The sequence below is a fragment of the Myotis brandtii genome, unplaced genomic scaffold (assembly GCF_000412655.1).
Source record: "Myotis brandtii unplaced genomic scaffold, ASM41265v1 scaffold16, whole genome shotgun sequence".
NCBI lineage: Eukaryota > Metazoa > Chordata > Mammalia > Chiroptera > Vespertilionidae > Myotis > Myotis brandtii.
In genome coordinates, this window is record NW_005355832.1 from 1,369,344 (window position 1) to 1,383,172 (window position 13,829).

Genomic DNA, 13,829 nt, shown 5'->3' on the forward strand with positions numbered 1-13,829 from the left:
TAATTGTCATGAAGTTACATGGAGGATTTATATTTCAATCCTCCTTCAGTGATTTCATGCACACTCTCACAGAGAGTTGATTCTATGGCAGTATTTTTCCAAGAACCAGTTCCATGTACCATGGATTTAGTGGTTATAAGTAGATCACAGTGGACCTTAGGCAGTCCAAAAATTTAGAGGAAGCATAGTTTTTTTAAAAAAATTTTATTGTTGAAAGTAATACATATGCCCCCCTTTTTCCACCATTGACCCCTTCTTGCCCATCCTCCATCCCCCGCCCCAGGCCTTCACCACCCTATTATCTGTGTCCATGGGTTATGCATATATGCATACAAATTCTTTGGTTGGTTTCTTCTCTACACCCCACACACCCACCCACCTTCCCTCTAAAATTCAGCAGTCTGTTGTATGCTGAGGAAGCACAATTTTTGAAAACAAGCTTTCAGTAGTTCTACCCTGTCATGGTCTCTTCAGAAACAACTTTGAGGTAAGGAAATGAAAGACTGTAGATTCAGGTGAGTAAGGCCCATTCACTTGGTGAAAGCAGTTGCCCCTCATGAGTTATCCAGAACAAATCCATGAGAACTGAAGAGTATGGAGTGTGTAGAACACTTGTGGTCTTTTCTTGTCCATTATAACTCTGAATGGATCTGTGCAGCAACACTCAATTGAAAGTATTACTATTAAGAGTTCAAACCCATTAGTACAAGGGTTGGGTCATATCTCCAGAAAAGTCACCAAATCTTCTGATGTGATAGCTAAGATTGAAGGATATTTAGAATGGACAGTGGAGGACGAAGAGGATACGTACAAGACAAGACCCAGCAATGAATAACGGTGATGGAGGCTGAGATTTATCCACCTATTATCCTTTACTGAGTTTGCCTTTAGGAAATAGGACCCATGAGAATCAAGGAGGAGCTGCTCTTCCAACGTAGGTGAAGTAAATCTCCATGACACAAAGGGAGGATTTAGCGGGCCATGAAGTGGTGACTGTAACTAATTAAGGGCCCCAGCTGGCTTCCCAGTCTAATGGTTCTCCTAACCTTTCCTGACTCTCTCCCTTCTTTTTCCCTCCTACAGGCATTTCCAATAATAAACTCCCAGCACATTCAATTCTATGTAGGCATATATTTCTTGCACACATGAACTACACACGCTTTACTAGTTTAGTACTTTAAATGTAGTTTTACTATCTTTATTTGCATACTAGAGGGCTGGTGCATGAAATTCATGCATGGGTAGGGTTCCTGGGCCTGGTTGGTGATCAGGGCCAATCGGGGCCTTCCGGCTGCTGGCCAGGGCCTCCCTAACCTGGCTGCTGGCTGGGCCTTCCTTTGTTCCTCACCGCCCCCTAGTGGTCAGCACACGTCATAGAGAGCAATCGGTCTCCTGGTCAAACTCTCTTGGGGATAGTTTGCATAATATATATATATATATATAGCAAAATAGTTAGACACTTAAAAAATAAATAAATAAATAAAGCATTTTAGTACATACATAAAAATAAAAGGTATTGCATAGCTAACAATGCTTTCTGACAGGCCAATATTCACTGTATCCTCATGGTGATAAACACAAATTAGTAGCATACATTAATATATCTTAATTCAAGTGGATATAGTTATTATTTATAATTTCAGTGCAAAGGGATTACGTAACTGAAAAAAGTCAAACTATTTTTGGGTCAAAAGTTATCTAAATCTACCCCATAAAAGATATAAACATGAACTGGCAAATTTCACCAGTTTTTGTTTTTTTTTTCATTGCTACATTGGAGGGACAGATTCTCAGAGATTCTTATCCCATCATTTTAGTTGATGTTACCCTGCAGGTTAATATTTTCTTATTTATTGAATTTTAATTTTTTTTGAGAGAAACATCTGTTTGCTGTTCCACTTACTTATTCCTTCATTGGTTGATTCTTGTATGTGCCCTGTCTAGGGATTGAACCCACAACCTTGGGGACGATGCTCTAACCAATTGAGCTACCCAGCCAGATCATCCAGATTAATATTTTAATTATTTTTTGCTCTCCAAAATGCCATCAACTTATAGCAAATTCCTACTTGACAAATTTTAGTGCTTAATAAATATTTCGTGAGTAAATGCTACATAGTGATATACTGCAGTGGTCTTACTCTTTCTTATCAGATGATGCTGAATTCTCTTTTTTTTTTTCTTTGCCACAAAGAAAGCATAGCGAAATCAAGGTCCTCACATTCTATTTAAGCCCCAAGTTTCCATTTGTTTTTATAATTTGAAATACTTTTTTTTTGTAAAGGATAACAATTGTTAGACAAGTAAGTTAATCTCTCTTGATTTCACTTCCCTCACTTATAACATGAATGGATTTGATTAGAATTTCTAAAGAAGTCTCACATTCTTTACTAAACTATGTCATAGATTCTATAACTCTGTAATTCATTCTTCTGATGTTTTATAGCATGAATGAATCAGATTTCTTAGAGTAATATGTGGCCCCTTTACATTATTAGCATTTCAGGGTCTTGTTGGAAATGCAAAATCTTAGATTCTATTCTAGAACTACTAAATAGGAAATGCTGGATGAGGGGTCTTGCAATCTGTTTTTAACAAGCCCTCTAGGGGGAAGTGATGTACCTAATGTTTAAGAACCACTGTCCTAGAAATTCTCTTGACTCTGTGGTAGGAGGTAATTAACTGTTCTCTGACTACAGCATCGGTTTCTGTATAGTGTGCAAGACTTGCAGCTCTTCTGCATCTATATGAAATAATAGACTTTGCAATATGAAAATTGGATCAGAAATCACTTCCCTTTCCATAAACAGAATTAAAACATTGGATTTAGAATTTTAAAATCAGATAACTTATTATAAGAAGTTTACGTCAGACTTAAAAACCTACTGCATAAAGTATTTTCCATGCTCATTAGTGAATCCAGAATTTGCTCGTCATATCACATTTAAATAATTACATATTATCTGAGTTAAAATAAATCATTCAACCTCCCTGGTTCTCATTGTTTTCATCTGTAAACAAAAGTGATCTCAATGGAAACTCCTATAAAACAAAACCCTATATTACTGATTCAGATATTCATTAATTTAATACTATGAGCATCAAAATATTTAGCATTATATATAACATATACCAGAGGATTGCATTTCTGCAACCTTTTTACTGCGATGTTTTAGCAATCCAAACCCACATTCTTCAAAAATCCCTTAAAGATTGTGTTTTCATGAATATATTAAGGTAACATAATTAGTTGTTACTTTCATGACAAAACTTAAAAATAATTTTTGTGACCATGTCCTTTGAACATGGCACAATTCAACCAAGCATACAAATGTTCTCGCTATTGATAAGCCTCAGTAGTTAGACCACTTCCCAGGAGCATCTATAAATAAAAAGGGTTCTGTTTCCTTATGTGAAAAACCTGACTTGAAAAAGAAGATCCATTGACACTTTTTTCCTAAGGCATTCCCTACCATGAAGATTCATCTCTTTTTCTTTATTCTTCTCATTTGGGTCACAATTTTACCAGGTAACATAGAGAGGTTTGTGGGTATATTTGTGCGCATGAATTTGAGAAGACATCCACTATTTCTGGTTAAATGTGTGGTAATAAAAAAGGGTTTAAAGTAATTTTTATACCAAAAGCATTGTGATGCTCTAGATTGGGCCCCAGAACAGAAAAGAAGGGGGACAATAATGGGAAAACAGGTGAAACATAAAGTCTATAGTTTATTTAACAGTATTATACCAATAATAACTTCTTAGTTTCGATAAGTGAGGCATAGTTACATGAGATGTTACCATAGGGGAAGTTGGCCTCTATCATTTTTGTAACTCTTCTATAAGTCTAAAATGATCTCAAGATGAAAAATTAAAAAATATATAAGATCAATACATTAGTCTTATCACTTCCATCCTGCAACAATCAGTTAAAATCTGTTCTTGCTGGGAAAATAGTCTTTAACATAATCAACTGTAAAGAGTAAATGGTTCATTGTTAGGGAACAATCTATCTTTTAAGCTTAAGGTAGCATAGTACTTCCAATTAGTAGAAAGCCATCAATCTATTTATCTTTGTCTTCTTTTAAGCCTAAGGTAGCATAGTACTTCCAATTAGTAGAAAGCCCTCCTTAATATTCTGTTCTTTGTACTATCAGCAAATCATGTCCCTTCTTGACCTTTCTTTCAATATTTTTAGTCAATACTCATGTCTTTGAGTGCTACCGATCATATGAATGTTGAGTGTAATACCTTGCATATGAGCTCTATTTTTCATGAGAACTTTTTCCCCCTTAAGGACTATATCCTCACATCAGGTATGTAACATGATTCTCTTCTTCTGAATTAATGTGTGAGTATTAATTGTACAGAAATAGAAAAATAATTTTTGGAGATAGAACCATCACTGAGTCTATTCTCTTCTTCTTAAAGAGCTTAAGGTGAAAGGACATACTCAAGTCTACTCAATTTATGATGCCAGCACTGAAATCAGGCTCAAATTCACTAACTATAAGAATAGTTATTTTTAGTACCTATATTATTTTCTTAGGTCCAGTAGAGATCATAACTGAGGTCTAGGAGACTAAGTTAACTTATCTTTCATTGTGAATATTAAAAGAGTCCATCATGACAGATCTAAAAACTTACACATAATTAACTGATTAATTATCATTGAAAGGTTGAAGTGGATAAAATTCTAAATAGGGGCATCTGCTAACAAAAGTGATATCAATGGAAACTTCTAGGTATAAATTCTTATATTATTTATTCAGACATTCATTAATTTAATACCACGAGCATTAAAATATTTAGTATTATATGTAACATATAACAGATTATTGTATTTCTGAAACATTTTTACTGTTGGGCAAGCATCAATAAAGTAACAAAGTAATGCTGTTGTTAATTTAGGTAAGGAAATAAATTGTTAGAAAAAGATCTCTGGATTTTTTTCGGCTCTAGAAAGAGCCCAAATAAAATTCTATTCATATGTGATAAATATTTTTCTCTTAATTCCAATAGTAGCTAATATTAGTAAGTCACTATGCCAAGTGTTTTTGTATATTATTAATTTATTTTTCCTTGTAGTAGACAAATCAGGTGTCCCTACTAATAACAAAAGTTATTAATGCATTTTTCAACAAATTAAAAAATGTATGTGTCCTATAGACTTAGAAATTATAAACCACTTGGGGAATATAGTAACATAGATTAGAACATCAATGTTAACTATTTGTATATTTTTTATTATATTTACAAAATGAGGTCATTGTCCTTGTTAATTACATATATACAAAACTTTTAGAGAACACTTACTATTACTGACAAAAAAAATATCAAAGTGAAAGAAATATGGCAAGATATATATTTTCTCCACAAAATTAGAAGAGATGTGGTATAAAATATAGACATTTTAGGAAATAATAAAAACAGTAAAAATCTTGTCTTTCATCTTAGAGTTAGTTCACCGACATATGGTAGTTGAACTAAACTGAATAAAATTAAATGACATTTGTATGACAATCTTTCAGAGTTGATTTTTTTTATACCTCATCTTTAAATGGAGAAAATTCTTACTTAAAATTGAGATAGAAAACCTTATTCCCAGTTAAGACAGTTACAGATGAAAAAATGTCCAGATAAATGTCCTTACATTTTCTATGTAAGGAAATTTCCAATGAACTCACTTAGTTTTCCTCTTCATTTTCTAGTTTACAAATGCACTGAATGTCTACAAATGAGGTGTTATTTTTATTCTCACCTATTGTTTTGCTTTATCTGTCAAATTGAAAAATGTGCCATTGCCAATAATTATTTTTCTTTAAATTTAGTATGTACTTTGATCATAGGATAGATAGTATAGTCTTGTGCTGAAAGTGTAGTCATGATTTTCCCCATTTCCAAGGTGGTGAATGGTAGCCTAAGGAATAAAATAGCAGATTAGTAAAAATAAGAAATCATGGGTTGAAAATATTTTAGGAATCATCTAGCTCATTTCTAGCTTATAGATTAAGTAGGACTTCATATATTATTTTAAAGAATTCCTCTACCATGCGATATGAATATTACATGTGAGAGCAATGAAAAGAGAGATCACTTTCTTGAAAATGATCAGCATTTTCAAATACAATCAGAGAAGATTGTATTTGAACAATGTATCTGAGGGTAGTGATAATGTATGTTTGGCTTATCATAGCCCCAGGAGAACAGTGGTTTTCAATACAAGTCAACTATGTATTGTCTGGCAATGTCTGGAGACCTTTTAGGTTGACACAACTGGTACCACTGGCATCTAGTGGTAGAGCCAGAGATATTGCTAAACATCCTTCAGTGAACAGGATAGCATCCCACATCAAAGAATTGTTCAACCAAAGATCAATAGTGCCCAGGGTGAGAACCCCTGCTGTAGAGACTGGCATAGAGCTTAACAAGGAGTATGCACAGGCTTGAACTGTGTGGGTTCACTTACTAATACATATTTTTCAACAAATACTATAAATCATTTTCTCATACTTATGGTCTTCTTAATAACACTTCTTTCACTCTAGCTTTCTGTTGTAAAAATATAGTATATAATACATAGAACATCCAAAATATGTGTTAATCAACTGTTTATGTTATTAGTAAGGCTTCTGGTCAACAGTAGGCTATTAGTAGTTAATTTTGGGGGGAGTCAAAAGTTATAGTTGGCTTTTGGATTTTGTAGGAGGTAGGTGCCTCTGAGGCCTGCTTTCTTCAAGGGTCAACTGTACTTAATAGTTGAATGAGTGGATGGATGTTTGCAAAGATGAATATAGGTGATCCAAAGACACATTTTGGGGACTACCTATATGTAGAGGTCAGAATGAGAAGAAAGAAAACAATAATTTTAGAAAGGTGAACTAAGATAAAGAACTAATAAGGGAAGGGGTGAGGTCAATTGGACAATAGTGACTATTGGACAATAGTGTGAAATGTGACAGATCTCTGTCTAAAGTGAGTGTAATTCAGGTTTCTTTCACTAGCAAACCATATGGGTTTGACAATAATAACTCCTCAGAAATAGTAGACTAGATAATGGTATTTAGAAGTTAATATTTAATCTGTGCAGAGTAACTACTTTTTTCTGCTATAAGCCATATTCTGCACTGCTTCAGTCATAGTGAGAGCTAATTTTAATGGAAGAGCTAGATTTTATATCAGCTTCTTATAACAACAATATGGATAATGTCTATGCATTCACTAGTAAGTATCATTACTCACCACCAACTTTTGAAAATGCAGACAGAATGTCTAGCAAGAAAGACCTGGCCATTAAGCTGTAATTGATGGCAGAAAGTAGTGGTAAAACTTATTTTATTTCATACCAGAAATATACAAAAATAGTTGAATCTGCTCTTTGGTCAGATATCTGCAAAATTTAGAATTCTCCCATACCAGTTGGCCTTAATCTCGCCGTATGAGTAAGAGCATTAGTTATAAAAACTGATGGGTATACAAAAAAAAAAAAGACTCTAAAATAAAGGGCTTCTGAAAACACATGAGCCTACATATAATGTGAAATATAAAATTAAGATACATTTTGCTTGGAATGGATCTTACAGACTATCAGACCAACATCCCCCAATTCCCCAAATATCTTGCACTATTCTAAATAATAAACTAATGAGTGTCAATCTACAAGCTACAAGATAAAACATGTATGTCGGAGCCTGGTAATTTTAGAAATCATGTCATGGCCAACAAAGGCCACACATTCTAGACATTCCAATTTAAAAAAATCAATGCTGTCATCGGACATGTGTCTAAGTTAGATCATTTCTTCAAAGAAGTAAAACTGGTAATAGCCAGAAGAATTGTAGGAAGTCAGACAAATTGTCCAACAATGACTCCCTCTCTCTCTCAACACTTTAGAAAAGTAAAATCAAGCTGCAATGGAAATCTCTTGAAGAACTCATAAAGCACAATGTTTCGTCTAAATCAGCAGTTCTCAACCTATGGGTTGTGACCATCGGAAAACACATATAGCATATCAGATATTTACATTATGATTCATAACCATAGCAAAATTACAGTTATTAAATAGCAATGAAAATAATTTTATGGTTGCGGGTCACCACAACATGAGGAACTATATTAAAGGGTCGCAGCATTATGAAGGTTGAGAACCACTGTAATGTTTGTGAAATCAGAAAAGGGGGAAACCCGATACAATTAGATGATTGTAGAGACTAAACCCAACAGAAAATAAATTATGAACACTTTTTTTTCCCCTGTTGACTTTGGGAACTATCCTTGAACTAGAGGCCCGATGCATGAAATTTGTGCAAGGGGCTTGGCCCTCGCAGCCCCTCACAGCCTTGGCCAGCCCTCACAACCCCAGCTTCGTCTGGAAGGTTGTCTGGACGGTTGTTCTGCTGTTCAGTCTAATTAGCATATTAGCTCTTTATTATATAGGATTACTATGTAGTAACTTGTAAGGCAGCAAGCAGGGCACACCTCACTTAGGTCCTAGACACTGTCTGATTTACAGGATTGACTTTGCATTAAGGAATGGTATATTCACCTCACCTTTCCTCAGTAGAATTTTCAGTCATAAATTAGAAGAGGCATTTTTTTCTTTTGCCCTGTTCTATGACCTTTTGCTTCTTGAACTTTCTTTCTCCTTTTAAAATATGGGTGTGTCATAGCTAGGATGCTAATCTCAGTCATTCTTTCCTTCTTACAGCCAGAAAGAAATTCCCCCAGTATGGTAGCGTGGATATGAGGAAACTGTGCAAAAAGGGTAATGGTCGCTGTAAAGTTGAGTGCCATGAAACTGAAATTAGGATTGCTTACTGCATAAGACCTGGAACTCATTGCTGCTTACAGAGGTAAAGAGGACAGAAGAAAAGAGACACATGGTCCAAGAAGAGAGGATCAGAATTACTAAGCCTTCCCAGCACCTCCTTCAAGGCCTGTGTATCTCTGTAATACACAAAGAATCAAATAAAATTTAACATTGAACCATTCAGAAGTGGTTCTATGCCACATACATATCTGGTGCCTTTACACTGCATTTTCTCTTGACCTCTTGGTACCAGAGTAAGCAGAATTTATATTATGGAAGTTCCTCACCACTATTCAAAGTTCTATGTGCCTTATGTGAGTTGATGTAAGTAATGTTTTGAGAAACCCTAAGTCAAAGAAATGGGAAGAGCGTATTTCTGAGATACAAGCTAGCAGTAGATTTGGGCTGCTATTTTATAGTTAAACATTGCTCAATGGGTAATACCAGGAAAAAAGGTAAATCCACTGGGATTGAAAAAGTAGACACTGAGAGTGCAGACTTTTTGCATGAGAGACACAGAGCTTAAGTGAGAAAGTGATGAAAGAACAGAAGAGCAGAGGAAAATCACAACGAACTCCAATTTCTATTCTTATGATTTCTTTGAGAGAAAAAAAATATGTATCAGGAAATAGAAGAGGGAGTAAAAAAGGAGGAGAAGAATGTGATAAAGGCAAAGAGGCTATACGTAATTAAATATTCTGACAAAGAAAGTCAGAAACTGTGACTAATAGGTGAATTCACCTCCTCAGTCCTGGGAAATGACCCTGACTGAGGATATAGACAGTGAAAGACAGGCGTAATCTTCACTCTCAGCTCTACTCTATCTGAGTTCCTCTGATTCCTACTTCCTGGGAAGTCCAAAGTATTTCCCCCCACAAATACACTCTTATCCATACCTCTGTATCATACAGTTTCTATTCAAAGATGCAAAATTTGCTTCTTTTTTTGAGTTTAGGAATGCAACTTAGTAATTTCTATTAATTCAGATTTTTTTAAATCATCAATATCCCAATATAGCAATAGAAACAGAAACTTTTCTCCCTCCCCCCTCCCCCTAAAAAAATAAAATTGAATACTCTTTTGGAAACATATGAATCAAACTTGGACTCAGATAAGAAGTCAATGAATGTCCAGGCCCAAGCTACTCTCTTGATATATTTATTATGACAACTCATTCCATTTTCTAACTGCAAAATATGAGATCTAAGGATCTATGCTCATACTAACCATTATCTATTGCAGTGATATGCACAAGGAAAGAATATTTTTTCTAATTTGATAATGTTTCTAGATATATTTCTATCACAAGAAACTGCTTAATTTTTAGAGTTTTCTTTTAATAAACATATGAGTTCCCATTATGAAACAGCTACTTGCTAAGCATTCATTGGATATTTACAGGCATTATCTTTCGCATATTTGAATAACTTAAAATAGACTTGGACTGCTTAATGTGTCGCCTTGTAGTATAAGTATCTTCAAGAGTAATTTTACATTATTCATTTAAACAGGGTTTCTCAACCTTGGAACTATTGATATTTTGGTCCAGACAGTCCTTTGCTGTGTGTTGTGCACTGTGTCTTTAGCTGCAGGATGTTTCTCTACATCCCTAGCCTTTACCCATCAGATGCCAATAACACTCCTTCCACTGATTGTAACAATAAAAAATGTCTACCTACATTGCCAAATATCCTATTTGAGAGGCCTGTGTTGAAACCCCTGGTTATAATTAAGCACTCATTTGCCAAAAAATCAACAATGTTTTCAGGTAGTCAATACATTTTCTGTGCCTTGTGAGAACAAATTTCTATTTGAAGTTTTCATATGTCATTTTATATGGACCACAGATGATATATTGGTGAATCCAGGAATATATTAACCTAACCTTTGGACAATACATATATCAGCCATGTTGAGAAGATTAGTAAAATTAAATGCTTGATATAAAAGTTTGATTATTACTTATTTGATCTAGGTAGACACTGGGCTATCATTACATCAAGACCTATAAAGTAAAATTGAGAATCCTAATATAGTAATAATATGGGGAAAATAAGAATTGAGTTTTTCAGTGGCCATTGAGTAGTGATAAATGGTAAGAGGTGTTCTAGAAGACACTCGAGGCATCTCTGCACATGAACTAGTTTGTACTGGTAGATCCTTCATCTTTTGGTGTTTGACAGAGAAAACGAAAACCATATAAATTACTGAGCTGGTCTCTCCTTGAATATAGTTCAGTGTCTATTCAAGCCATAAGCCTCTGCCTTCAGTTCAAGGGACAAATGTGACAAACTTGAAGGAGAATGTAAATCTATGAGCTTCAACTATGAAATTCCCTGGAGAAATATTTTTTCTTAATATTTTTTAATTGATTTCAGAGAGAAAGGGAGAGGGAGAGAAAGAAACATCAGTGATGAGAGAGAATCATTGATCAGCTGCCTCCTGCACGCCCAACATTGGGGATCAAGCCCACAATCCAGGCATGTGCCCTGACTGGGAATCGAACTGTGACCTCCTGGTTCATAGGTTGATTCTCAACCATTGAGCCACAATGGCTTGTCCCTGCAGAATTCTTTTAACTATTGTGTGTGATGTTATTCATTGAAAATTCTAGAAGCCCCTTTGTTAAAATTCTGTAGTCTGTTCCTTAAAGGGAAAGTGGTGTCACTAATTGTTCATATTACCCTCAAGATTAATTAACCCCCAAAAAATATTTTAAAGGAAGAAAAGAAAATTTTAAAAGGCAAATACTTATAGATGGGAATATTTTTGGCAACTTTCTTGCTCATACACTGTAATTTTCATGGCACTGATTGACAAAACAGCTAGATAATATTAAACTCATTAGCTATAAAGAACTGAAATTTTTTCATTTTCCCTTCCTTTGGCCCAGAATCTAACTTTCCATGGCACTATGTATTTCCCTTCACTTTTAGTTTTCTGTAATTCTTGATTAACATTGACCCTGATGAACTAGACTCCAGGTATTAGACACAGTATTTTTGTTGTTATTTATACAATACACATCTGAATCAGTTAAAAATGTTATGTTGAATGAGGTATATCACCATCAAACCCCAGCACAGGCCTAGGAGAAAAAGAATTACAATTCAACCTGACTCCAAATATTCAAACCCAACCCACTTCAAGATTTGTTTCCCCTCCTTGTCCTGGGGCAAGAACAATATCTAATTCCAATTAGTAATTTATTTATTCAGACATTTGATTAATGGCTTCCTTCTCCCCAGGTTTAATGTCATGGGATTTGGATTTGAAGATAAAAAAAATTATAGCTCCTATCTTAAAGAACTGGTAGTTATTGATCACAAACTGAGCTTTAAGTACTATCAAGTTTTATAGAGTTAAAAAATTAATAAGACATAGGATCCGCCCCCAAGCTGGTCAATGTCAACTCATAACACTGACATGACGTGAGTTAGACACTACATTCCACATCCCTTCTCTCATTTATTCACCAATTCAAAAAGTAGTCATTGAGAACCTAAAATGTGTTTGCCATAATATAAGATTGAGACACATCAATAAACAAAACAGACAATATTCTCTCTCTTTTTGGAGCCCACATTCTAGATGTGGAGATAAATACAAACAATAAACATTATAAATAAACAAATTACATCAGCAAATAATAAATCAAACAGTCTCAAAACAATAGTGGGTTATAATAATTTTAGATGGGATTTTTCAGGGCACCCTTATTGAAAAGGTGATATTTGAGCAAAATAATGAAGTGGAGCAATAAGTGGTCATGGGAGCACACTTGAGATTTGTGAGGAATGCCTGTGAGGCAAGAGTGACTGGGGAGGGCAGGTGGCTAGAAAGAGAATGTGTTGACAGATTACCCAGAGCTTCTTAGGAACTAGAAAGGATCTTGCCTTTGATCCTGAGAGAAATCCAAAGGGTTTTATCCAAAGGGAAAACATGATTTGAATTTTGTTTTAAAAAGACTTCTCTGAAGTGATTTCATGAGTTAGGAGGTATTGAAATAATATAGATAAAACATTATGGTAGCTCAGTCCAGGGTGGTAATGGTAAAAACAACGAGGAATGGAGGGGCTCTGGATATGTTATAGGTAGAGTTACATTTCATGGGTGATTTTTTTTTTCTTCAAGCTACTTTTCTGATCTGCTTTATTCTATTCTTCACTAAACATTTTGAAAAACAGCCTAGGCTCATAGTCTCCACTTTATGAAATCTTATACCCTTCAAGCTACTTTCTGATCTGCCTTATTCTATTCTTTACTAAACATTTTGAAAAACAGCCTAGGGCCTAGGCTCATAGTCTCCACTTTATGAAATCTTATACATTCTTTTCCCCAATATACTCACCCACAGCAATTAATTGAAAACCTTCTTCCTAATGTTATAAATATTTTCCTATAATCAAACCCCAAGTCCTATTTTAATTCTTCATCTTGCTAAACTTCTGAGCACTGCTTTTCTGGTTGCTATTTTGACAATTATTAGTTGACCTCTCCATTTTTTATAGTCTCATAAATTCGGTGACCTCTAGCTTTTGCCCCTAATCCATTTTCTTCTTGTTTTATATGCTTTCCTGAGATTACCTTGCTCACTACAGTAACTTCTGCTATCAGCAAATATATTTTTTTTCAACCTCCTTCCCAAATGACAAAGCTGCATTTATTACTAGTTATGGAACTTACTCATCTGTCTGGCCTCAAGAATTTTTAATCCCGATATGTTCTAACTCTTCTTACTCACAAAGGCTAAAGTATGTCTCCTTCCTTTTATTCTGTTTCACTGATTGTTACTCTCAACCACACGGTATAAAGGTCTAAAACACTTGACCTCACTGCTGCTTTCTTCATACTACTCTTCCCTCAAATCCAAAAGTTAACTGGGCTGCTTCTAATTCATAACTATATCCTAAATTCACTTTCTCCTCTATATTTGAAATTTCATTAACTAAATTATCTTTCTAATTACTTTTTAAAAACTTTATCTTGATTGTTGAAAGTATTACAGATGCTCCTTCTG

At 34.7% G+C, this 13,829-nt stretch overlaps 1 protein-coding gene across 1 annotated transcript; it reads left to right on the forward strand.

Moving 5' to 3' along the window:
- Window positions 1–3,474: 3,474 nt before the first annotated feature.
- On the forward strand, window positions 3,475–8,856 carry DEFB110 (defensin, beta 110). The gene is made up of 2 exons (XM_005862063.1): window positions 3,475–3,529; window positions 8,708–8,856. Exons 1-2 carry the CDS (start codon window positions 3,475–3,477, stop codon window positions 8,854–8,856), a joined length of 204 nt encoding a protein of 67 aa, XP_005862125.1.
- The last annotated feature ends 4,973 nt before the right edge of the window (window positions 8,857–13,829 follow it).